The sequence below is a fragment of the Triturus cristatus genome, chromosome 3_1 (genome assembly GCF_964204655.1).
Source record: "Triturus cristatus chromosome 3_1, aTriCri1.1, whole genome shotgun sequence".
Lineage (NCBI taxonomy): Eukaryota > Metazoa > Chordata > Amphibia > Caudata > Salamandridae > Triturus > Triturus cristatus.
The window spans coordinates 746170426-746198380 of record NC_140583.1 but is presented as its reverse complement, the minus strand read 5'-3'; the positions used below and the strand labels follow the sequence as shown (position 1 = coordinate 746198380).

General features: G+C 44.7%; 1 protein-coding gene across 2 annotated transcripts in view; it reads right to left on the bottom strand.

Moving 5' to 3' along the window:
* LOC146860908 (uncharacterized) overlaps positions 1 to 27955 on the bottom strand; it is an 850962-nt gene that overhangs the window by 413844 nt on the left and 409163 nt on the right. For both annotated transcript variants that reach the window (XM_085644903.1, XM_085644904.1), the window contains one exon: positions 24071 to 24250. In XM_085644903.1, coding sequence (XP_085501029.1) covers positions 24071 to 24250 — 180 coding nt within the window. The remainder of the gene's footprint in view (positions 1 to 24070; positions 24251 to 27955) is intronic.

Here is a 27955-nt window from a genome sequence, read left to right as displayed (position 1 = left end):
GTCGACTCCCCGTTAGTCCTTTGGGCGGTTGTGGGCCTGAACAACCGGGGGCTTGCCTTGCTACGCTCCGCCCTGAAAGGGGTGTGAGTAATAAGGGACCATTATGTCACGTGATCCGGGAAGAGGATCACCAGAAGGGGCAGCACAGATGGGGTTCGCCCCAGTGCTGCTTGGCTTATCAGGCGGACAGGCGGCCCAGATGGTTGCCTGCCCTTGGATCGCTCGTAAGATAACCCACCATATTGCATACCGTTTTATGTAAGAAACCTGCAGCAATATTTACCCAAACAAAAAACTGTGTGGTGTATTTATTTATTCAGCATGCATGCTATATGTGGTGGGGTGTGTTGCCAATGGTTGTGCTATGCGTCTTGCTTGCGTTGCACGCTAGCAGCCCATAATTTCGAATTTCGCCAAAGCTGATGGCATTATTAGGTAGGATATTCGTGGGCAGACGGCGGTGGTCTTTTCTGTCAGCAGACTCAGAGGTTCAGCAGCCCAGAGCTCTGCACACACGTGAAGAGGTTTTACTCATGGACTGTTCATATCCCGTCTGCCGCCGCTAAAGGCCATCATTATAGGCAGCGCCGTTGGGCATCACTGGACACACAGCGCTGGTCTAAGCAGGAGAACACATTACCTTATGAAATGCTTTTAAATTTTAGAGGAGAGTCTGGTCCCCGTGCCCTCCATCTCTTGGGCCTTTTTGGCCGCGTGTCTGGCCTCTTCTTAAACTCGCACAAATCGGTCCTTGTGCCTCTGCACCCCTCTCGGGAATGCTTTGACTGGCAGGACAGGATTCCCCTTCGCCGGCTGTCCTTTAAATACCTGGGCATTTGGGTCTCTCTGCTCCCGGAACTGAGCTGGGCCCTCAATGTGGCTCCCCTGGTCAAGAAGGCCAAGGCTGACCTGACGCGCTGGCAACCGCTCCCGCTCAATCCGCTGGGGAGGGTGGCACTCTACAAAATGATGATCCTTCCCCGGTTCCTGTACATCTTACAAAACACCCCCGTGTCCTTTCCGCGGCCTTGGTTCCGCGAGCTGGACGGACTGGCGACTCGATTCCTCTGGGGCGGTGGACGGCCGCGGCTGGCCTTGTCGACGTGTCGCCTACCCACCTTTGATGGAGGGTTGGGTATGACCAATCTATACCTCTACTATTTGGCCACTCGCCTTCTCGTCATTCACGATTGGTTCGGAGGGGGATGGTCCGACCCGGCCTATAGGTTGGAACTAGCCGATTTGGGGTTTCCCTGCATTTTAGATCGCCTGTACGGAGCTCCCATCCCCTCTTCTTGCCCCGGAATCACTAGGGCGGTTTTCCTGGCCTGGCGAGCGGCGCTTCGCCATACCCGGTGGACTGGGCGGCTGACTCGCGCCACTCCCCTTTGGCACGGGATGCTGTTGCGGGACGTTACTGCCCTGGAAGGCTTTAGGTCATGGGACCTGCTCGGCATCTCCCAATTGGGGGACGTCTGGCGGGGGGGGCGCATGTGCTCATACGCAGAGCTACAGGAACGCTTCTCCCTTCACACGTCACAGTTTTATAGGTACCTCCAGCTGCGCCATGCCATACGCACTTATACTCCTTTAGATGTTCGACTGCCAGACCACAGTCCCCCTGAAGCTCAGGTCTTGCTGGGTAACCTGGGGAGGGGGGGTATCTCCCGTATACACCGCTCACTTATTAACAATACCCCCGCGGTTCGGGATGGCTTGAGAGAGAGATGGGAGGGCTGGGTGGGGCCCTTGGACGAGGTGGACTGGAGGGACGCCCTAATGGCCCCCCGGCTGGTGACGGCCTCGGCCAAGTTGCGGCTGATTCAGATATACTACCTCCATACTGCATATCTCACACCGGCACGTCTACACCGAGCGGGCCTCTCTGTCACCGCATCTTGCCCCCGCTGTGGCTTTGACCCGGCCGACTTTATCCATATGGTGTGGTCCTGTCCGGACCTGAGAGATTATTGGAGGGGCATAGAGGCCGACCTCACGGAGGTGTTGGGTTGGGAGGTACCACATAACCCTAGGCACACCCTGCTGGGCATCACGGACGGTCTACAAGGCACTCGTGCAGAGAAACTGTTCCTTATGACGGCCTTCATGGTGGCAAAGAGAGACATTGCAGCGGCATGGAAACACCCACGGCCGCCCACTTTGGCTAAATGGAGTGCTGGTGTGGACTGGTGCGCGGCCCAGGAACGTACTCTTTATCAGGCGAGGGGCTGTCCTAAGAAATACCGTAGGGTATGGGGGAAGTGGTTGGGCAATATACTGTGATTGGGTGCTTTGGGGGTAGGGGTGGGGGGCAGGGCTCGGGTGGGGACGAGGGGGGGCATGCTTTCAACCTGTGTGAATGTATAGTGGTGGTTGTCAGGCGCAAGGTTTTAATACTGTGTTTTTCAAAATCTCCAATAAAAATTGTTTATCAAAAAAAATTTTAGAGGAGAGGATGCGGGTCTTCTGCTTGCCACAACAGAGCTGGGCTTGTGGCACATCTTGCCTGCATCAGCCTTTGCCCTGTTGTGAAGTGGCAGACACATGCATTTGATTCAGCGGGGGCGGAGAGGAAATAAAATACAGGTGATTCATGGTTTTATTTTACTGTCGAAAGCAAAAATACACAAGCTGCAGAAGTCAGCACACCAACAATACGCCCCAAGAGGATGAAAGCTGTTAGTTCTGTTGTTAATTGAAAAGCTCACTTTTCAAAACATTGCACGGCGGCAATGAAAACAGCTCAGAACCATGGCAGTGTGCATTGTCTCAATAAGGAACAAAGGGGAGGAAACGGGAAAGGGTGGGTGTGTTAGGTGGCTGCCTCTGGAAACGGAGATAAAAGGCCCAAAAAATGCCGATCCTCATCCCAACAGGATGTGCATAAGACGTAGAGCGGCCAACTTTGGTACTGGGAATCAGGGTTTGTGTCTTCAAAAAAAAGTACTGAGCTGCGAGGAGATGGTGAAGAGAAAAAGTAGTTGGACGCCAAAATACGGGCCACCTGGCAAAAATGTCAATGAGTGCTATAATGTATTTCTTCTCACTACCAACTGGACCCATAATGTCAATTGCAATGGTATGCCATGGCTTTTCAGGAATTGAGGTTCTGTAGCGATCCGAACCCGTGTGTTCGGTATCGTAGTACTGACACGATTTTGCTACCAGTGAACCGTAAATGATCCATTTAGTATGTGACAGTGTTTTCGCTGTGCTACGAGCATGGATGCACTGAGAAATAGGGCATTCATTTTGTTTCTTGCCCTCACATAGTCAATGGACAAGCAATGACCCTGGCTGAATCACCTTGTTAAGGACACGTAAGCTTTAGTCCAAGGAAGCTGATGCTGCGTGACTAGGCAGAAGCTGCCTCCCTTGCCTGAGGCCAATCCTGCTATACTGGTTCTTGTGTTCGTTGGCCTGATCACGATTAGGAGGCAGAAGACAGTAGCCATGCCCGTTTATGACCCACAAGCATCTCTTATCCTACTTATCTATCTTTTACACCTGGCTCTGCTCCTCTCCTTCTGGGCTTTTACTATGGGGAGAATACAATTTTTATGATGGGGAGGATCGGTCGAAGAATGGAAAACTGACATGAAGACTTGATCGAACACTGGAAACTTACAAATAATTATCGTTTGGTATATGTTTATTGTTTGTTTGGGATACCGGGCTAGGCATGAAAGATATTTTTGCAATGCTGCCTGAAGACATATTTGGTGTATTTAACCTCTTCAATGCCCGTGACGAGCTGGTCTCGTCATGGGCCGCGGTTGCGCTGTGCCCATGACGAGACCAGCTCGTCATAAACCCCGCCCGCTAATGAAACGGCCAGCACAGGGCGGGGAAAGGGGCGGGCACTGAAGGGGTTAAGGAGCGACCCACTTTGTACAATTCGAACAGTCTCCTAGATTCTGCCTTTGTGTGGTTCCTATGACTTCTGTGTCCCTGCAGTAAATAAACCTTGGTCTCTGACGCCACCATCGAGAAGCCTGTGTCTCTGTTTATTTGTGCACCAAGGCAGGAAGGAACTCAGGGGTCTTTTGGTTGTTGTTTCCCTGACACCTCTGGACTCTAAGAAAGTCCAGTACCTCATTTTGCCGCCCAACGTGGGGCGACGTCAACAGGTACCGGTCCAAAGCCTGAAGATTTCGAGGAGCTTCGTGTGAAGATTCCGGAGGGGGGGTACCCCGCTTCATCGATCCCTGTATGTCGTAAAAGTGGCCCGACGATCTCTTCCACGAGGGTTCCCGCTCCCAGACGGCTACAGAGGACCGCTGCCCTGACTGTCGCCCTGTCTTGGACCCGAGGTGCAGACCTTAGTACGGCGAGACGTAGACGGGATCTCCTTGGTGACGTCTTCGACATTTCAGTTAAGTATTAAGTGGGTCGCGCCCAGTTTGGTTGCTCTTAGTTGCTCTTGTAAGGATTTATCATTGGTTGCTCTTGTTCGGATAATCCTTTTGTTCTCTGGATACGTTTGTTTTGGATTTGTAGATTATCACTGGTTGCTCTTGTTAAGATAATCTTTGGTTTGGTATTGGTTCATTTGGTAGGCCTAAGTTCTTTGCGCATTTTGGTTAGAATTTGTCCTTAGTTTGTAATGGCTAGCCGTAGTAATTGTTTCCTGTCCTGGTTAAGTTGCAATAGGGATTCCCGGTTGGAGGACTCGTGTCCGGTTCCTCCGATCGGAACTCCTACATATGAGCTCTATTGTAAACATGGTGTGGGTCCTATCACTTATAATGGAGTGTGGGTCCGTTACATCAGGAAAGATGGTGTCCTTAGTTGGCCACCACATGGTAGCTTTGAAACTGAAATTCTAGACAATCTAGAAGTGAAGTTGTTTAAAAAGAAAGCCCGGCCGGCAATGTTCGATTCTTTTCGCTTTTGGCGTAATGAAGCCAGACAGAGAGAAATTAGAAAAATGAAGAAGGAACAGAAAGAGAAAGGGTTGACTTTAATGCAGTCTGCTAGGCAGTTGCATGTCAACGAAACTGAAAAAGCAATAGAGGTAGCGAATAGAGAACATAATTTGGCGATTGACAAGTGCTACCCTGCCTTGCCATCGTGTCCTGCTAAGCCAATAGAGGACTCTGAAAAGGATCCCCTGTTGTCTTATCTGTTGAGATCACCTCCACCGTATGCACAGGGTATTACAGCACCACAGTTACCACCTGTTGTGCAACCGGCTGTTGGTCAGCCTGGAATAGTTGTTCCTCTTCCTTTGATTCAAGCTCCTATTCTTCCTGTGGTTAATGTTCCTCCGGCACCCCCTCTACCTGGGTTGCCTATTCCGCCTTTGCCTGATGTTTCGCAAACTGCTTTACCTACTACTTCTACCCTTACAATTTCATCTGTTCCAGCTTCCTTGTCCCCGAACTCTGTAAACATTCTGACTCCGCTTTCTGTTCGTCGGAAAATAACTGACTCTGTAACTAATATCTTAACTCCTCTCTACAGGTCTTTAATTAAGACACCCGTTTCTGACTCTACACAGAGACGTAGTCAGCTTCCTGGTCTCCAGGAATGAGGAATATTAGATTCGACAGCTCTTAGGTGGATGTCGAAAGCCGTGAAGTATGATGCACGAAGAGTGTTGGATACATTTATGCAATGGAATGAACCAACTCAGAATTATGTCTTTGACGTGATATGTTCCCTTTTGTGTGAGGAATGGGATGATGATGACTTAGATTCCATTTCCGCTGACTTGATACATATTCAGAAAAGGTTCGCTGCAGGAATGGTAATAGGTTCGGAAGTAAAGGAAGCGATAGAACTGATTTTAGCATACAGGTCTGATTCTCCTCTTCGAGCACCAAGGGACTCTGATGGTTTTCCGATTACTAGGAAGAAGCGAGGTCAGTATCCGATGAGGGAAGTTCCGCCGATATGGCGCGAAGCAGTTCAAGCTGATGCGGCTAATGGTATTTTAGCTGCTCCAGCACATTTCCATAGAGTGTGGATACACATCCCTTGGAAGCGGGCCGAAGTATTAGCAGTAAAACAGGCGTTGCCGGATCCGCGTAAGAATCCTGCTGGGTATTATAAAGAGTTAACCCAGACAGTTCAAGCGTGCGTCATGAATTTGGCAGACATCGAAATGCTATTTGGCAATGTAGTGCCACAGCCTATATGGGCCAAAATTCGCCATGAGAATCACCAAGTTGCCTTAGGAGGTGATTGGCCAGCTATTGTAGCGGCAGATGCACAACAAGTTGGAGGTGCTAAACCTGAGCCTCTGATTGCTGCTTTGCCTGGCAGAATAATCAATTTGATGAAAACGCTGATGCCAGCGTTACGGGTCAACTGGGATAAATTATCAGCATGCAAGCAAAAGAAGGACAAAAGCGTCTCTGACTTCTTCACTAGATTTGAAGAGACCTTCGTAGACCACAGTGGGCAAGATATGAGTACTGAGGGAGGTCAGAGGTTGTTTGTCGACAAGTTTGTGTTTAATTTATTGCCTGAGCTTAGTAACAAGTTGAAGGATTCTGAGAGTGCATGGGCGGTGTCGACGATAGCACAGATACTTGCAACTGCTCAGTATTACGAAAATAGAGAAAAAGAAGAGAAGGAAAAGTCAGAAAAGAAGACAAAAGACTTGAAAACTAAAGTTCTTTTGCAACAGGCGTATCCGCCTCGCTCGAATCAGTCAGATTCACAGCAGCGACCCCAGTTTCAGCAACAGCCACAATTCCAGCAAGGGATGTCCCAAAGATTTGACTATGGTTTTCCCCGACAACAGTTAGCATGGAATCAGTGTGCCTATTGTAAAAAGGAGGGTCACTATAAGAATGAGTGTCCAGTTCTGCACTCACAAACTAGTGGTGTCCCAGCTCAGAGAGGTCGTGGTGGGTTTATGCAAGCTCTTAGAGGTAGAGGACGTGGTACTATGCCTCCACAGACTGATCGCCCATCTAATTATTTCGATCAGCGAAATGTACAATCTACACAATCAGGTAGATCTCCCCAGTACCATGTTGAGGATTATTATGAAGGTAGTGAAGAAGTTCAGCGAAGTGAGTACTAGGACAGCCACAGGCAAAGAGAGGGAGTAGTATCAGTTCCAGTTGATCAGAGTGGACCTTATGTCGCAGTAGCTACATCAGGCGTGGTTGAACCGTTTCTGTTGGATACTGGTGCGGCAAAAAGTTCAATTATGCATGCGAAACTCCCTGGCACACCTTTGTCTGGCTTAACGAACATTTCAGTAGGTTTCTCAGGCGCCCCTGTTCACAACCCTGTTTCTGGTCCTTTGTCAATTTCTGTTGGGCCATGTCAACTAGAAGCACCCCTTATTCTGACGACCGGTTGTAATGAGAATCTGCTTGGTTTAGATCTGTTGAAACGCCTGCATGCGACATTGTACTGTTCTCCTTCGAGAGTACAGCTCACGTTGGGTAAGAGAGTCATCTCTCCAATGTACTTGTCGATGGATAAGCTCCCACCGGAGCTGCGTTCTCTACCTGATAATCTTTGGGCGACTGGTCCTAATGATGTAGGTCTTCTGGAAATTCCCCCTTATGTGGTGAGTCTGAAGGCGAATGTTAGATTCCCACGAATCCCACAGTATCGGATTTCAAATGAAGGTGAACGTGCGCTTTTACTGATCGTGCAAGATTTGATACAGAAAGATGTGATAGAAGAAACTAGAGGAAATGTCTGCAATAGTCCTGTTCTGCCGATTTTGAAACGCACCGACCCTTCCAAACCTCCAATCTACAGATTTGTGATTGACCTCAGAGAGGTTAATAAAATAGTGGTTCCACAGTTTCCTGTGGTCCCAGATATCACTGCATTATTGACGTTGATTCCTGCCTCAGCTACATGGTTTACAGTGATCGATTTGAAGAATGCCTTTTTCAGCATTCCGATAGCCGAGGAAAGTAGGGATATTTTTGGTTTCTCCTTAGGTGGTCGTAGTTTCAGATTCAAGCGCGCTCCACAAGGTTATTGTGAGAGCCCTTCAATTTACAGCCAAGCATTAAAAAGTCAATTAGATGCTTTTGTACTTCCTCCTGGTGTTGCTCTGATCCAATATGTAGATGATCTTTTAGTGGCTGCTGACGACAAGGAAACTTGCAAAACAGCTACAATTTCTTTGCTGCGTCATTTGTAAGACTTACATCACAAGGTTTCACCTTCTAAACTACAATATTGTTGCCAAGAAGTGACCTACTTAGGTCATCTTTTGTCAAAGGAGGGAAGAAGGTTGACCCCAGAGAGAATCAAAGCAATTTCGCAGATGACTGTACCAAGCACACAGAGAGAAGTGCGTGCGTTTTTGGGTATTACGTCATATTGCAGACAATGGATCCCAAATTTTTCTCTCATGGCAAAACCATTGGTGGCTCTGACTGGAAAAGTTGTTCCGAGTCCTTTGCCATGGTCTGATGAATGTCAACAGAGCTTCTCTGATTTGCGTGATGCGTTGTGCTCAGCTCCTGTGTTGGGTACTCCTGACTACAGTAAGCCGTTTACACTATATGTCCATGAAAGAGAGGGTTGTGCGTTGAGTGTTTTGACGCAACAATTCGGTGACAAACAGCGACCTTGTGCGTATTTCTCATCCACATTAGATCCGGTAGCCAGAGCGTTGCCAAGTTGTCTGAGAGCTACAGCAGCAGCTGCAGTGTCTATTCGACAGTCTGCTGGATTGGTCATGAACAACATGTTAGTAGTCATGGTTCCACATGCTGTGGATACACTCATGAATCAAACGAAAACTCAGCACCTCACCAGTGCTAGACTATCAGGCTATGAGCTGACACTTTTGGCAAGTCACATTCAGATCAAGCGATGCAGCATATTGAATCCAGCAACGCTGTTGCCGACTACTCAGGAGTCGAGTGATTCAGAGCCCCATGACTGTTGTTTTAGAACTGAGGAAGAGACAAAAGGTAGGATTGATTTAAAAGATACTCCGTTACTAGATCCAGATGGCACTTTGTATGTCGATGGATCGTGTTTCAAGCTACAGACTGGTGATGTGACGGCTGCGTATGCAGTTACGACTTTGAGTACGGTTGTCGAGACTGCAAGAGTGAGTCAGAATTCTGCCCAAGCTGCAGAATTAATTGCATTGACAAGAGCGTGTGTTTTAGCTGAGGGAAAGAGAGTGAATGTGTTTACTGACAGCCAGTATGCCTTTGGCCTAGCACATAGTTTTGGTCGCTTGTGGAAAGAAAGAGGTTTTCTCACGTCCCATGGGACTAAGATCCAACATGGACAGTTAGTCAATGACCTGTTGGAATCTCTGACCTTACCGAATGAAGTTGCGATTGTGAAATGCAGTGCACACCGGAAGATTACGGATGATGTTGGCCGTGGGAATGTGTTTGCTGATGAGGTCGCCAAAGAGACGGCCAAGAACATGATGAGCCGAATGTACGTTGCGACGTCTGCAAGATGGATTGCTGAATCAGGAATGTGTGAGAATACGATTGAAAGTGTGAAGGCAATCCAGAATGAAGCAACTGAAAATGAGAAGAATGCATGGAAGGAGAAAACGGGTAAAATGGATTCGAGTGGATGTTGGATTGATTTGTCTGAGCATCAGCGTTGGATGCTACCTGATGCGTATGTACTTGCGGTAGTCACGATGGCGCATGGAACGGCGCACATCAGTTCGAAAGGGATCTGTAAGATGTTAGCTCCAGTATGGAAGAACGATGGAATTACTAAGTGTGCGGAGAGAGTGGTGAAAAATTGCATGGTATGCCTGATGCATAATCCTGGCAAGGGAATCCAAACCCCAGCTGGTCACTTTGCTCCCCCTTCTTGTCCCTTTGAAGTGATTCAGTTGGATTTTATCCACATGGACAGATGTAATAATCTCAAATATGTCCTAGTGGTAGTCTGTGCTTTTTCAAGATGGATTGAGGCGTATCCGTTAAAGGATAACACTGCTATGTCCACTGCCAAAACCCTCCTCAAAGAGTACTTCCCCAGGTATGGTATGCCACAGATTGTATGGTCGGACAATGGAAGTGAGTTCGTAGGGAAAGTCATGCAGAGTGTGTGTGCGGGTTTGGGAATTAAGCAAAAATTCCATAGTGCGAATCACCCACAGTCAGCAGGTTTGGTTGAGGGGTACAATGGTACCTTGAAGCTGAAACTTGCTAAAATCCAAGCTTCCACTGGTTTATCTTGGCCAGACGCACTGCCTTTGGCTTTATTGTCCACCAGAACGACTGTACACTCTCGAGTAGGGCTTAGCCCATATGAGATTGTGTTTGGTCGCCCTGCTAATGTCTGGGGAGTCCCTAGGCCCAAGGAGTTCAAACAGATCGAATATCCAATGTTGATTGATTACCTTTTTGACCTGACTGCTAAATTGAGTCTTATTCATCAACAGGTATTTGAATCCTTGCCTAAGCTGCCAGAGAGTCCAGGTCACACATTGAAACCCGGTGATCTGGTTGTGGTGCGGAACTTTGGACGGACCCGGAACCTCCAGCCAAGATTCGTGGGCCCGTTTCAGGTGCTCCTGGCCACAAGAACTGCTGTACGCCCGGCTGGCAGGAAAAGTTGGGTGCACGCTACCCATACGAAGCGTGTGCCTCTGCCACTCCCCTACGACAACTGGGTTAGACAGGGATTTGGTGTATCCGAGACAGAACCTGTTCCTAGGCTTGCCCCCTTCAGTGATGCAGAGTACATGACGGACAAACGAACTGAAACACAGAACTCTGATACTGCACCAGGAACTGTTCCTTTGAACCCTGAACAGAGTGTTGTACAAAGTGAACATTTGCCACCTGTGGATTTGAACATTACTGCACCTGCAGATCAGCTGTTTCAAGATCAGACAAGACCCGGAATGTACAGATATAACCTACGTTCTCATTCTATGAACCAATAACATTGCATAATTACCTTTCTATTTGAAAACTATTTTGATCTTATCACATTCCATTCAGTCAGGAAGTTTGCTCTATAATTTTTGTCCTTTTGTTTTTGTTGTTCTCTCACCTTGCCATCTGGGTTGCCGTAGGGTCGTAACGTGTTCCTTGTTTTAACTTGCAGGGGGCCAGACACAAGGTCGGTTTCTTCTGTTTATTTTGGGAACTCCCAGGGTAGACAGAGGCAATTTTTAACAGGTACAAACCATCCGTTGCGAACGGTTGTAGAAGATGGAGCTTCCTGAACTGCGACGAGCTAACGTCATAAATGCTCGTAAGACAAAACTGTATGAAATTTTGCATAGCAAATGTTTCATGATGCAATGCGCTCTGACATTTCTGATTGTTTTAATAACTTTGGTAGGCGGAATCGTTTTTGGTATCCAATTGATTTTTGCACCTGTCACATCTACAGTGCCTCCTCATGTTTCTGTTTCTCCGACTGTTGTTTCTCTTCATTCTTTTCACCCTTTTCCTGCACATGAGCAAGCTCGACGCTCTGAGTTTATAAATAACACTTTCATTCAGCTCTTGCACCAACACCAACTAGTAGTAAATACAACGAACTGCTGGGTGTGTGGTCTGATACCACATACCATGAACAAGGGTATCCCCTATCTGGTTCTGCCCTTTAGTTATAATGGATCATTTTGGGCATTTCAGACCATGTTCGCCTTTGCTCTAGAGACCTATCCCCCGCAACCTCCGCGTTCCACTAGGTATAACTCTGCTAATAGAGCCTTGGTAAAGGGAATTACTGACATGGTTAGAGATGTCAATAACACTCCGTTTATTCCCAAGGATGAGTTACGAGTTTATATGGGTTGGAATGCTACGGAGTATGGCATTAGTTTGGGTGAGAACAAGCGTAAAAGCTCAACTCCGATTTGGGTCGTACCCCACCAAGGTCAGGTCTGTTTACAAGGGAATGGGAGGAATCCGAGAGCTCGACTAGGGAAGAGTGACTGTACTGAAACGTACGTTTTTCCATCACAGTCTTCCCCTGCATTCGTAGCTGCTAAGGGTACCTATTTTGTCTGCAAAGACAGAGCATATACATGGCTGCCTGCTGACTTTTCAGGCTCATGTTATATTGCCCGACTATTACCTCCGACATACACTGCTGCACCGGATTATCACAAGACTAGAGTTGTGAGAGGTGTCTTCGACAAGGAAGATACAGCTGGCCAAGAAGCAGGAGACTTTTTCAAAGGTTTCCTTCCGTTCTGGGGGCCCATGGCCAATAGTAGGAACTTGCGTCAACTAACACGGGTAGTTGAATCCACTATTACTGAAACTGCTGGTGCCCTTAGTAACCTGACAGCTGAGCTTCAAGCGGATCGCCTCATGACGTTGCAGAACCGTATGGTCCTTGACGTATTACTTGCAGATCAAGGTAGAGTATGTAAGATGATCCAATCGAGTTGCTGTGTCTTTATCCCAAATAATGCGCCAACAGTATATGAGGCCATTTCTAAGTTACACAAGATCGCTGACTCTATTCATGTAGACGAAGGTGATTGGTCACTGATGGGATGGTTCTGGAATCTGTTATCTGTGTGGGGATGGAAGGTTCTGATAGTCATTGGCGTTGTGTTGGTATTTTTATTCTCATGCTGTCTCATTGTTCAGTGTGGTCCTGCCTTATGTGGCCTTTGTGCTGCAACATGCACAAGAAGACCACCTGTTTTAGGAGATACGCCACGAGATAGAATAATGCTCCAGCAACATATCAGTGACCTGATGAATATAGAGATGGATTCTGACGTAGAGTAAGTTATTGCCTATGTAAGGGCAAAAGGACGGTCTGAGGTTCTGTAGCGATCCAAACCCGTGTGTTCGGTATCGTAGTACTGACACGATTTTGGTACCAGTGAACCGTAAATGATCCATTTAGTATGTGACAGTGTTTTCGCTGTGATACGAGCATGGATGCACTGAGAAATAGGGCATTCTGTTGTAAATTCATGGCATCCATTTTAGATACGGCATCGATTTTGTTTCTTGCCCTCACATAGTCAATGGACAAGCAATGACCCTGGCTGAATCACCTTGTTAAGGACACGTAAGCTTTAGTCCAAGGAAGCTGATGCTGCGTGACTAGGCAGAAGCTGCCTCCCTTGCCTGAGGCCAATCCTGCTATACTGGTTCTTGTGTTTGTTGGCCTGATAACGATTAGGAGGCCGAAGACAGTAGCCATGCCCGTTTATGACCCACAAGCATCTCTTATCCTACTTATCTATCTTTTACACCTGGCTCTGCTCCTCTCCTTCTGGGCTTTTACTATGGGGAGGATACAATTTTTATGATGGGGAGGATCGGTCGAAGAATGGAAAACTGACATGAAGACTTGATCGAACACTGGAAACTTACAAATAATTATCGTTTGGTATATGTTTATTGTTTGTTTGGGATACCGGGCTAGGCATGAAAGATATTTTTGCAATGCTGCCTGAAGACATATTTGGTGTATTTAAGGAGCGACGCACTTTGTACAATTCGAACAGTCTCCTAGATTCTGCCTTTGTGTGGTTCCCATGACTTCTGTGTCCCTGCAGTAAAGAAACCTTGGTCTCTGACGCCACCATCGAGAAGCCCGTGTCTCTGTTTATTTGTGCACCAAGGCAGGAAGGAACTCAGGAGTCTTTTGGGTGTTGTTTCCCTGACACCTCTGGACTCTAAGAAAGTCCAGAACCTCAGAATGAAAGACTCACCTAATTTTGGCCTTAAGGTGACTAAAGATTTGTCCGACATGCAGCAAGGTACACACTCACGCACAATCTCCTTGGCATACAATCTAACTCCCACACACTCTAGAATCTCCCCCCTCTCGTGGACAATCCCACGAGGAACGCAAGTAAAGCACGAGACAACTAATAAATAAATAATACCTCAGGACATAACAGTAGTGCACAGAAACAAAGAAAACACTAGGAGATTATGACTGGGGTGGGTGTCTGAAAAGTTTCAGTGTCCGGCCATCGACTTGGGTTTAATCCATTGTCATTCTTTAGCTCACTTCGCCACCCCAGTTCAGACCCAGCCATATACAAATCAGTCTCGACCCTGTGCCTCATGGGAACAGTCCAGCAAGAACTGCCAAGCCAGGTCTTCCCTGGACTGGAAACAAGCATCCTGGGACAGGTTTTGGGGTAACACCCCTCACCAGCCAGGCTAGCTTGAATCCAGTGGTAAAGTGAGCCTGTAAAAAAAACATATGGCCACTAATGAAAGGATCCAAGTACCAGGACCAATCGCCAGGGTGTTAGCAAAACAGCCAGGAGGCGGGAAAAATCTACACAATTAACCAAAGAAAGCAATGGGATGTGTGAAGACAGACCAAGCAACCAATGAAAAAGTGCTGGGTGTGTTTTGACACCTGAGTGGGATTAAGGCATGCCCCACAGAGCATAACATGCTCTGACTCTAGGTTCGACCTAAAAAGGAAGGTTTTGGCCTGGAAAAAGATTTATTTGCTCAGGTTGAAATGGCATTTTTTAAACTGCACACCCAGGCTGCAATGACATGGTTTTCAGTGCTACTTTAGTAAATGCAACAATGAGTGCTTCAGCTCACCTGTAGCACTTGATTTTCAAGCCATAGGTACATGAAGTCAAATATACTACTGACTTATATGTAAATTGTATGACAATAGGGTAGTATGTGCTCACAACAGTAACAATGCTATTGATGATTCAGATAACTCACAATGTAATTGGATTTTACACAATCCTCAAAAGCAGCAGGGAAATTCAAGCCATCAGTTTTCAGTACAACACTTAATTCAAGAACGTTATTGGGGACAGCAGTAGTGGGTAGTGGTAAATGTTAAGTGAAAGCCTGGGATGCTTCACAGAGTATGTGTACTGTGAATGAGTGGTAATTGTGCAGCTGTGGTTGTTAAAACAACAATACAAAATTATGAGGACTGACATTCATGTGTTGCAGAAGACGTGAGTGTTTCTTGGTAATGAGACTAAATATTTTCTTATTCGGGCACTCGAATTTTCAAAGGAATTCTTAGATTTGTCCAAGGAGTAATCAGGATTGTAAGACCACCTCATGTTAGCTATGTTTGGTAGGAAGGCTGAGGAAACACTTTAAGGCTAATTGGATATTTCTTGCAGCAGGTCATCAGACTTTTTGTATTGCCATACTCTCAATATAGTGTGCTTCATGAACAGTGTTTAAGGGTTTTCCACACAATAAGACTGCTTTGACTCAATCAGGGTGCGACATAGAGAAGAAAGGAAATGGAAAATCTCTTTGAGTAACCACACAATCCATTTCAAGCAACCTGTCTGTCTTTTCCCCGCTCACCACATTGGCAAAGATGGCCCTCTCTGATATTCTGCACCATTGTTCTGGGATGACAGTTTCTATGTAACAGATTGACCCTGTATCTACTCTGGTGCAACATAGAATGACTCAACAAGTCACTTCCATTGGAATACAGATTTTACAAATACTCCTTTACTTCCCCTGCTGCTTCCCCACCATATAGCTTAACGGAAACCCTCAGACTTTCAGATTAGTACTGAAAGCATGAATAAGTCTTGAGATTGTGCAAAAGTAGGTCGCACACTGCTCGTCACACCAGCAAGTTGCCCCAAAGGACTGTGGTAAATGTAGTGGCGACGGCGACCAACTTTTGCATAATAAGTCTTGAGATGTAATGTTTTCAACTGGCCTGGCTTCTCTATAGAATGTGCAGCAAAGTTGACTAGCCATAGTGGATATTCTGATAGCTGATGAGTAACGACTAGCTGATGCTTTAATTTGCTAGTGCAGCCTCCACTGTAGAGCATTTAATCACTACATCATGAATTGCAAAGGCACTACTGGTCTTTTCATATTGCAGGGAATATTGAAAAACCTCAATCTAACCTCACATCTCACCCTGTATCCCTCAAGGCAAGTTGCTGAAGCAGAAGTACAAGTGGGGAATCAGGACAACATAGCACGACTCCAAGGAGCTACTTCTCTGCCTTGCCACACCAAGGTGCTCAGGCACTTTAATTGGAAGAGCTCTTAAGTGGAAATCTGATGACTGGGACCTTGAGGTACATGTTTTGAGGTAGAGATTTTGTTGAGTTGACCACAGCTCTAAGAAGGGAAAAGAAAGACAGGAAGGACAGAAATTGTGACGTCATTAAAGAGGTTGTAACAAGGCTATGCCAAGGTTCCTTCAATAGAGCTCTAAGAAAGTTAAAGTTCCTTCTATAAGAGTTCTTCACTACTCAATATGTTATGAAAACATTAAAATCTCAAAATCCCAATCCTGAAAATCCTTTAGAACTTGTCACAAGCACCAGCCCCCATTAATCACACCCCAACAGCATTAGTAGGCGCTTCAATAGTCAGATACTCTTCTTTCCTTAACAGAATCTGAGAATGTTGCTTCTGCCTCGTCTGCGTGATACATCAAGACAACTGTGGAGTATCCATCAATTTTCTGTCAGGTTACCTCCAAGCACCATGCATTTTTCTTTGTTCCTAACAACTTTATTGCGTTTTATAAAACTACCAGAAAATATTGACAGTAGGATATATAAAATGAAGCCAGTACAGTGAGTGTCACAAAGAGTGACATGCTTGTGTGGATTAGACAGAGATAAACATAAAAAGAAGTGAGCTTAGACATAATTCCTGGAGCAAAAATATTCAAGTAATATTCTAGTAGCGCTGAACAGATCAGTACCAAGATCACCTAATCAGGGCCTGCGGGGAGAATAAACCTCAATGAGAGACCCCAAGGAGCACTAGTTTATAGAGTAAATCTATAAGTTCCCATCCCATAGTTATCTAGTGGCCGTTAGTTCAAGGTGGTCGTGTGCTAGCCATGAGGTTGCCTAATGTGTGCCATATGGATTTTGAACGGGCTTCTTTAGGAGGAAACCTGCAAAGTGGCAAACTTGAGATTGGAAGTACTTTTCCAGTATCTAAGAATTAGTTTACTTACAAGAGGTTTGTCTCTTTCATAGGGAATGCAAGTGTGGTTGATTTTGAGAAAGTGATTTGATGAAATTAAAGATTTAATTCCAAACGTTTGTAAGGGTGGGGCAGGTGAAAAGCAGATGTGGAAAGTAGCCAGAGCTATCATTCATTTCACAGTTGGTTGGAGACTGTCTAAGGTTCAGTTTGTAGAGCTGGTAGCGCTGGGGTCCAGACGATCCTATGTAATAACATGCTTTTGGTTTGTGCCAAGACCGGGGTGAACTGGTCTGTAAATGGAGATATCTAAATCATCAGCCAATTAAAGAAATCTGTAAGTTTGAAGCCATCTCTTTCCATTTATTGCGCACATTCTTTAGTAGTTTCACTGACTTAGGTTGCAGGTATTTGTAAATTGTAGAGACTGCATGTCCACACTTAGCGAGGGTTTCAGAAAATGTGGGAGGGTAGGTTCTTTGTCCGCAAAGGTTAGTTTGCATATGTATGTTTTTAGTTTAAAGAATTTGCAGAAATTAAGTTGTGTAATGTGTAGAAATGTTGAAAGACAGCAAAGTACAAGGGATTTTTATCGGACACTAACTGGCTAATAGTAACAAGGCCTGGTTTGCCCAATCAAGCCAGTGGAGTGCTTGCCCATTTAGTTTGGCTTTTGGGTTGGGGAAGACAGTCAACCTTCAATATAGCTGCTATAGTGGTGTTCAGGATATGTCTGGAGTGTGAGGGACTTTCTTTATTCATGGACAAAATGAGATTAGGCTCCCGATAGGAAGAATCCATTCTTCTAACACCTCCCATTGAGGTTGGTATTCGTCATGTGAGTTAGCCACTGAATCCCTGTTTGAAAAGGATGGCTGTCTGGTATGTTCTGAAGTTTGCCAAGTTAACTCCTCCTAGGACTCTTGGAGTCTTAATTTCTTTAATGAGATTCTAAGTTTTTTTTGCCAGAGGAACTTGTTGATTAGCAGCACAATTTTTTAAAGAACTCATGTAATCAGGTAGTTCGGCAATTTAGATGTAATTATCCTTTTCACCCTTTCTACCCTTCTCCAACATGATTGAAGTTTTGGGGACTATCCCTACAGACAATCTGTGAATTTTATATAATTGTTAGAAGTTTGCTATGCTTAATGGTGTCAATAAGGTTGCTAGAAAACTCTGAACCTAGATATCTTATGTGGTGTGGTTGTCAGACGAACCCTTTACTGCCTAGTAGTTCCTTGGATCCTAGGTTGTTCAGTAAAGTTACTCTAGATTTGTCTTATTAAGAGTATACCCTGAAGCCCTAGAAAATTTCTCAATTCTCGTCATTGATACTTGAATGGGATAAGTCACCTCTTTGGCGCATGTGCTGCTGTCTTAACCGTCAGGTGTTTTTATTTCATACTGACTATGTTTTCAATAATTTGAATGTTATACAAAAGGGGTTCAAGAATTAGCAGGAAACAGGAGGGTGACAAGTGGCAACCATGTTGGGTGTCTTGTTTAAGAGAGAAGATATTGTAGATATTTCCTCCCACCCATTCCCTAGTACTGCGGTTTGAGTATTAAGCCATAGCCATTTTGATAAATGAGTTGTGAAAATTGGATTTCTGTAGGACTGTTTCGAGATATACCTGATTTACTTTGTTGAATTTTTTTTCGTTGTCCAGTATGATACCAACAGTGGGGGAGGTAAGATCACAGGCTTAAACAATTATATGAGAGAGTAATCTAGTATCATCACTGGAGAGGGGCTTTTTCAGGAATCATAGTTATGATGGATTAATGAATTTAGAAATGCAATTGTCAAAGTCTTTTGGCTTATATTTGTGTGTAGATTTTGCCATCTAAATTTACTAGAGATATTGGGCTGTCATTTTTTGTTAGGAGGGGGTCTTTGCCTTCCTTAGAAATTACTCTTATGATGGCTTCAGCAGGAGTACCACTCATCTTGCCAGAATCTCCAAAATGGGTGTAGAGCCAAAGTGGATAGCCACAAATGAAATCGCTGTATGTCTTATAAAATGGTGCTGAGAAACCATCAGGTCCCAGCACCTTACCGCTCCTATTGGTCTTGATGGCATCAGATATCACTGACATAGAGATAGGGAAATTAAGAGCAAGTTTACCCTCCTCACTGAGAGAGAGAAGGGCCGTTTTTCAAAGAAATAATTTCTTTGCTGTTCGTATTTCAGGTAAGAGGTGAGCATTTGACCAGTTTTATTGGTTTCAAACAATTTCAGGCTTTTTTGTTCGGTAATCCAAATTCTCACTCTGGTACTTAAGATTCTATGATATTCATATTTTTTTATGTGAGGGAGGAACGTAGTGAGTCATCTTCTGCTTGAATACGAAGGTTTTTGAATGATTTAAAGTCTTTTTCTTATGATTGTAATTTAATTTTGGATTCTCTATTCATCATAAATCTAATTTGTATCAGAGTACCTCTGATCAAGGCCTTAAAAGCTTGTCATCTAGTCAATGGGGAATAGTCAGATTTGGTGTTGTCATTCAAAATGTTTTTAATTGCCTTTCTTATCGATTTTATGTTTTCCGGTGTTACGAGTATCTCTTCATTCAGTCTCCAGAGAGAGGTTTTAGGCTTGGCCCCAAAGTCAGCCACAGACGAGCAGTCAGAGACCAATCTAGGTTCAATTGATGTTTGAGATCATAAGTAAATCAATAAATGTATAGTCTTTAGAGTCAGGATGTTGTAACCTGCAAGTGTCTTTTAAGTCAAGGTTAGCAGAGAGATTTATCATAATTTTATGAGATTTGTGGGTATGATATCGACAGGAAGAGTCTCTATCAATAGTAGGGTCTAACAGGGGGCTGAAGTTGCCTGCTGATATAATTAGTGAATTATCAGGGATCTTCTGGAGAACCTGTGTTAGGTTAGAACAGAAATCTGGTCTCCAGTGGAGGAATATATATTGGCTGCATAGAATTTCATTCCATTTTTGTACAGCTTGGATATAATCCATCTTCTGTCAGTGTCTGCAGCTGAAGAGATCATGAGTATTTTAGATGTGTTCGAAATTAAGGTTATGACACCATTTATTTCCCCCACTGCTGGGGAGCATGCAACAAAAGCAAACCCATTACATTGAAGGGAGAGAGACAGTTTCTGAACCAGCTTGCTTTCCTGTAATACAACAATGTCACCTTGTAGTATGTGTAGACAGTCTAAATGTTCCTTCTCTTTACAAGGTGATTTAAATCCTTTGTGTTTAGAGAAACTATCTTTAGGGCTGTAATCCTACTGAGTATTATACAATGTTAGGGTTTTTTAAATATTTGTATTAGTTTTTAAGGCTTAAGACAAAATACAGGTACAGGGTATGGGTTGACATTACTACAGTGATATTTGTCATACATATTTTGCCAATACATTAAGAAAAGCATATAATAGTGCCATATGCAGGACAAGGTGAGGTCTACAATGAGGTAGTTTACCACATAGTAGGCTTGTGCAGTTTCAATTGACTTGCCCGTTTGGCCTCAGGACACAGGGCACTCTTATCCATAGTAGAGTCTGCAATGTTCTCAGCTTGAGATGTAAATCATGTATCCATATTATGATGCTGGCGGTGGGTATGCCTTTCCATGGCGGAGACTCTGCCATGGAAAGGCACACGGTAAATCACTTTGGGGACACGTTGCGGGCCCCCATTGGGGGGCTGCACTTGGTGGTACCCCCCTTCATTGCCACGTACAAGGTGGCGGGCACCGCGCGGTGCCTGTCACGTTGTGCATGGCAATGTACAACATGCCACTTTAACACTGCGGCGGGTGCTGCTTTCAGCACCGCTCGCCGCAATGATAAAGATGCTTAGTGCGACCACCAGGGTGGTGGACGCATCCTAATTGGCCTCGCGGGACTGCCGCACCTCTGGCGGTCGGACCCGTTTTCCGATCCGCCCACCATCGTAATGAGACCCCTAGTCGGGCCTGGCAAAGGAAATATGTATGTTTTTTTTTTCAGTCTTGGACGTAGATTTAAGAAGCCTTTTCTGACTTCAACTGTGGGTTTCAAATAGGCATCAGAGGTGGTAATTAATTTGCCATTCCAGGTAATATGGTTGTTTTTCCTCACATAGTCTAGAATCATTTCATCTTGTTGATAGCATAAAGAGTTTGCGGACTATGGGTCTTGGACAGCCCTTGTGAGGAGATTTGAAAGCAGGCACATGTTGGGCTCTTTCAAACTTTAAGTGATTAGTAAAGGGAATTCCAGTTATTTTAGGTAGCCAAGTTTCTAGTAAAGCAGAACAGGAACCAGCTGGGTCCTCCGTTCCTTCTGGTACACCAAAGATTCGGAGGTCTGTTGTGGTCATCCAAATGGGAAATGCTTCTCTGTAGAATTATTGTCTTGGCCTTTAGTTCTTCTATATCCCTTTTTGAAACAACTGCAGAATACTCAAGGGAGCTGATTCAATATTCTGCTTTTGTAATTTTTTCTGCTGATTGATTTCATATTGAGCCTAATTGCTGCTATTTCATTCTGTATAGTGCCTGTATTAGCTTTGGGGATTAGGCTAGGTCATGAACCTCTGCTAATTTCTTTATGGTCACGTCCATAGTTGTGTTTATATCAATTTTGCCCATAATAAGTGTACTAAGGCTAGGAGGATCTGTCTTATGGTTTTTCAGCTTGATTTAATTTATTTGTCATTGCCATTATATATAGATCAATAATGTGGAGCAGGTACAGAGTATGTGGATGCTATATCTAGCAGGAGCTGTTTTGATACTAGGGTGAAGAAATCAAGGCTTCTCTGGGTGCGCACCTTCAGTAAGAACCAATGCTGACACAGTGACTGCAAATGCAAAGGATTCCCCTTAGTGACCGACAGTTTGCTGAGCCCATTGCTTCCCTGAAGATAACCTAGGCACGTGAGTGCAAACTCAGGCAGTCATGTGCAGAACAAGTGGAGGTCCCTGGAGGCCACTTCTCACTTTGATGAAGTATTCATGGACACGTCTACTCCAAGACTGGTAACCTCTTAGAACAGGCTTGTAAGGTTTTTGAATCTAGGTCTCTAAGTCTAGGTGGCTACTTGGGTCCTAGTGACAAACCTTTTTTCTGCACTAGACAGCACTATGCAATCTCACCTTAAGATTAGGGGCGGGCAATAAATTCCACTGCTCTGCCGGAGATCAGGGAGTTTTGCCACTCCATGTTAAGCCTGAAAAGCATAGTTCCAGCAAAACTCTGCCAACTGCCGCATGCCTGAGTTTTTTCTCATGCACGGCTCGCCAACATTAAGCAGGAAAGTCAGTGCGAGTATTGGAGTCCCCTAGCACGATTTTTGTGCTCTAGGACGGCACCCGGCAAGATTTTCTTAACGCATGCAGCCGCTTGCGGTGAGAAATCTGCAGCTCGTGGTGAGAAAAATGTTGCTTGAATAGAAGAGCTTCTCGAGTGGCAGCAAAGAACCAGTGCCATCTGGTGCGACGCATGGTGCTATTCATGCTGATTTTGCAGTGCAGAACAAGCAGCCAGCGCTAAAAATAAGCACAACGTGCCTATTCTGCCAGCTTGCGGATCTCCTTGGAATCTTGCAGAGTTTTTATGTAACTTCACAGATTTCCACAGATTGAAACTGCGCGAGCTCTGCCAACCCCTACTTAAGATGTGCCAGGATTCACTGTCCGCAGAAATCAGGGTGATGTGGGATCATACATAGATAACTTCCTCTGTAAATTGTATGTTCAGCAAGTGGTGGTGCCATCTTGAGTGAGGCTCTGTTTGGAATATTTGTGCCCTTCCCGTTCCAGTTACAGATTCAATTCGTACTGTACAAAATGTCATTTATGCCAATGTTTGCTGATTCATATGAGAGTACCAGACATCAGTTCTGGAAGCGTTAAGTCATCAAAATAACTCCCTCGCGCCAGCACGGGTTAGTTTTGGTGACATCCTCTTTCAGGAGACTCCCATCTGGGTTAGCAAGCAATCCACATTTCTTTTCTACCTCGCCATTCAGAAGTATCAAAGCAACTTAAAACCGTGCTGCGGGGGTTACAAAGGCCATATTGACTGGTCAGGCATCTGAACTGGTAATTCCACAACCCAAGCATCAGTAAAAAACATCTGCTCTGGATGAGCTACACCACCATCACTCTCCTTGTCTAAGCCATGCTCCCTCCAAGCACTAAGCACGACCACCACAGTGAAGCTAGGACAGTCCAGGTCAGCAGACTGATCCAATCGCCCATGAGCTTTTCAGAGACTGACCCCTTCAATCCAAATGTTTCTTCCAAGTAAGGCAGCGGGCATCTTGACACTGAGAGGGGAAACTCAGGTACTCAGGAAGAGAGAAGCTGACTGGCAGTCACCCAAATGTATTATTCCACAGCCCAACTGACATCTAAAGGGTCGCTGACGCTCTTCCCCATTAACAGCAACACAGAAGTGTCTGTATACACAAGGAGATAGACAATCTTGTAGTGCTACAACACTCACCCCAAAATGGTTTAATTGTCATAAAACTCATGTGCAAGTTTCTGGGGAATGGGACATAGGCTACTCCCTCCCCCCCCCCCCCCCCCCCCCCAGGTTATAAGTAAAACGGCTTATATCCCTGAACCGTAATCAACTTCCACTAAGTTTCAGTGTCCTCACATCCTTGTATAAGGGGACATCTGCAAAAATCATGGTGCACGTCCAGGGGCTGTCTGTATTTATAGATTCAAGTGAATAGCTGATGGATGTCAGTGGTGTAATAGTGTGCACCTATGAAAAGTGAGTGGGTGACCGTGGTGTGTAGATGCTGTCTGTATTTATAGATTCAAGTGAATAGCTGATGGATGTCAGTGGTGTAATAGTGTGCACCTATGAAAAGTGAGTGGGTGACTGTGGTGTGTAGATGCTTTTCAGTGAACAATGAATTTGTGTATGTGATGTATTGCCAAAAATTAATGACAACTGCTCAATGTAATGGTGTCATGGGCTCAATGAAGTTCCTTGCTGTGCATTAGTTGATAGTAAATGGATGTTTGTGTTGAGCTGGTGAGTTCCCCTTTCAAGAAACAGATAGCTGCAATATAGTTATGTGTTCCTGGGTAAAGTCAGCAGCAGTCTGTGGAATGCTTGCTAGTGTGTTTTGTATGAAATAGATTACTTTGGCGGAATCCTCTTTGGCGTTTTTGCAGATTTTACATTCGACCTCTAGATCAAATGGTCTCTACCTACCCCCCTCTAATTGTATAATACTCACTTTGAAGTTTGAATTGAGCTTGATCATGATGCTGGTCTTCCTGTCCCAAATAATGACTGGTCCATTGGGGCTATCAATCGCTATGTAGATGCCCATGCGACGGATTGTGAATGGCATTTCCTTTTTACTTCCCCGCTGTACCATGCCAAAATGCTGGTCACTTAGGGTCAGTTCATATCCCTGAAAGAGGAGAAAACATCTACATTTTAGGACATTTGAGGCAAAGAGCACTATGCCTTGGATGAAATATCTAGAAGTGACTTTAAGGTAGAGCCGCTTAAAAGATGACAAGTGCTTTCTGTACTTTACTGAAGGTCTACGCTGAAAAAACATAATGATTTGTGTTAACTGGTTACTGCCAATCAGTAGAAGACCATAAATGAGATCTACTTATCCTTCTTGTGAACCCTCAATATGAGGCATAGGCTGTCTACAGCGATCTTCTGATGTATACCTTCCCCATGTACTATTTAATTCCATCTTAATACATCATCACTTCAATCCTAATGCTATTATTGAATTCTGCCTGAAAATACAATCTTTAAATCAAAGAATACGTTTCATAAATGGAGTAAAATGCACACATTTGATTAGCATCTATTTACAACCAACACTCTTACGCTTATAGAGAGGAAATTATCCAAGGGATTCCCCACGTGCTTCAGGAAGAACTAATTGTAAAATAAAATTCACAATAGTGCTTATCTGAGAGTCACAAGTCAACGACAGAAGTGTCTCTGCTGCAGGAACTGATAGACAAATGAAGATAAAGCTAAAGAAACATGAACCTGGCCCGCTGAGTGACAGATGAGACCTGAGATAACAGATTGTTAAAGGTTTCAACAGTTACAGTACCCATTGACTTAAATGTTTTATCTGTATTTGTTAAAACAAATAAAGATTAAAAAATGCCACGCATAAAACATATATGCAGATACACAGAGTACACAATGCTAATTATTACCTTTGTTGAGGGATGGGAGTCCTGGCCCCTTGCCAAGATCAAAAGTGGTAATAAATAGCATATTACACTCTGTGAATTACACTATGGTCACAATTCACAAAGGTAAATTTAGACGTTTGGTCTAAACTTAGACCAAACGTCTAAGTTTACGACTTAGGGAATTCATGAAGGGCATTTACGAGTACTATCTTTATGTCCGCACTCGGGCCGGATCATTTTTAAATTTGTACATCTTTCTTTTTTTAAATTTCTGTAAGTACTGTGATACTTTCTAGGTAGCACCATGTTATTCTGCATACTTTGTTTAAAATATATAAAGTATTAAAAAGTTTTATCTACCTTTACACACTTAGATATAAACTGACTCATTCATTCCTATCCATGTATAAAACAGCAGTAAACTATATCTACAGTTAAAATAAAGAACTCAGACTAAGTATTGTCTAAAGAATATGGCTGACTTTTAATTTTGTAAGGGCTTGCATTACCCACTCATATATTGTTTTGTTATTGCAATGAACAATGGTATACCACAAAATTACTACGGTATACTGCGGCACAACATATTGCTACATGTGTAGTGCGTGTGTTTTTATGTTTGCAGACTCCATCAGTTGTATAGATGCTACCCATAAAATATCTTTGCTGACAGCAAACAATCATAAACTCACAAAAAAGTGAACGTTTATCTTGGTGAATCACACCTTATAACTTTAAAACTACTGAACCAATTTAGATCTACTACCAAAAAGGTACCACTACACCCCCTAATCTATATTCCTGAATAATTTCAGCTGAATGCGTTCAGTCAGTTTCGCACTACAGTCTACCACATGAACTGCCACTCAACTCTATGACATGTCACTCCTCTGAACGACACCCAACTCCACTGTACAACAATCCACTCCACTTGACCCCATGCCACTCCGCTCTATGCCCCTCCACTCTACACCACACCATTCTACAACACACCACTCCACTCTTTGACATCCCACTTCACTCTATGCCACTGCAATCTACTCTCCTCCACTCTAAGACACCACGCCACTCTATCACACACCACTCTTCTCTATTGTATGACATGGCCCTACACTGTCCACTCTGGAACCCTCTATTCCATTCTATGTACCTACAATGTACACCACTCTACTCCACTGTATAAAATTTCGCACCACTGTACGACTTCCCACTCCACTCTATGACAACCAAATCCACTGTAGGACACACCACTCCATTGTACAACAATCCACTCCACTCAATGCCATTCCACTCTACGACATGCTACTCCACTCTACTCCACCCAGCTCCACTCTCGACATGCCATTACACTGTATGACATTCCCCTCTACGAGACTCTACTATACCCTATGACACTCTATGCTCTTCCACTCTACAACACTATACTCCACTCTATGTCACTCTGCGACATTCTAATGCACTTTATGTTACTGTACGACACTCTACCCCACTTGACTTTATGCCACCCAACTCTATGCCACTCTACTGCACTCTATGCCACTCCACTCTACTCTACAGCATCCACTCTATGCTATGACATTGTACGCCACCACATTTTACACCACAACACTCTATGTCATAACACTGTATCACACAACACTCTACGGCTCAACACTCTACACCACTCCACTCTATGCTTTCCACACTATGCCACTCAATTCTACATCACCCCACTTTATGCCCCTCCACTGTAAGACACTATACAACAAGCCACCCTATGACATGAAATGAAAAATCACTCTATGCCCCTCCTCTCTACTTTATGACACACCATCCCACTCTATGCTACTTCATTCTATTCCACTCAACACCACTCCACTCCACTCTACGCCACACCACTCCACTGTATGCCACTCCACTGTACACTAGGCACCTCTATGCCACTCTACTCCATGCTATTTCCTCTACACCACTTCACTCTGTGCCACTCTGCTCTATGGCACTCCACTCTATGCCACTCCACTCCATGCCACTCCACTGCAGCCCAATTGACTCTATGCCATTCTACTCTACGCTCTTCCACTCTATGCCACTCCACTCTGCACCACTTTACTCTATGCCACTCCACTCGATGCCAGTCCACTGTACTCTGAGACCTGCCCCTCCACTCTCTGCCACTCCACTGTCCACCACTCCACTCTATGCTATTCCACTCTACGGCCCTCGATGCCACTGCACTCTATGCCAAGACACTGTATGTCACATTGGTTTATGCCACAACACCCTATGCTATTCCACTCTATGCCACTCCACTTTACAACGCGACACTCTACACCCCTCCCCTCTATGGCAAGACACTGCACACCACTTAGTTGTATGCCACTTCACTCTACACCACGACACTGTATACCACAATACTCTATGATACAGCACTCCATGACACAACACTGCACTCTATGCCACTCCACTCTACTTTGCTCTACAACACACAACAACATTCTGCGCCTCTCCACTCTACCAAACTGTTCTTCACTCCACGGCACTGCAATGTACAACACTCTATGCCAGTCTATGCCACTATACAACACTCTACTCCACTCTATGCCACTGCACTCCAATTTACTCCCTTCTACTCTATGGCACATTTCTCCACTCTACTCCACTACTCCACTATATGCCACTCCACTCTACTCCACTTTATGCCACTCTGCGAGACTGTACACATTGACGCTACACTCCATGGGACTGCAATCAATGACACTCCACTGTACGACACTCCTCTCTATGATACTTCACTCAACTTTACAGCACTCCACTCTAGAACACTCTACTCTACTGTATGCCCTTCCACTCTACTTCACTCTACTCTGCTCTACAACACTCCACGACACTACACTCTACTCTAAGTCGCTCAGCTCTTCTCCACTCTACGCCCCTCCACTCTACAACACTCTACTCCACTG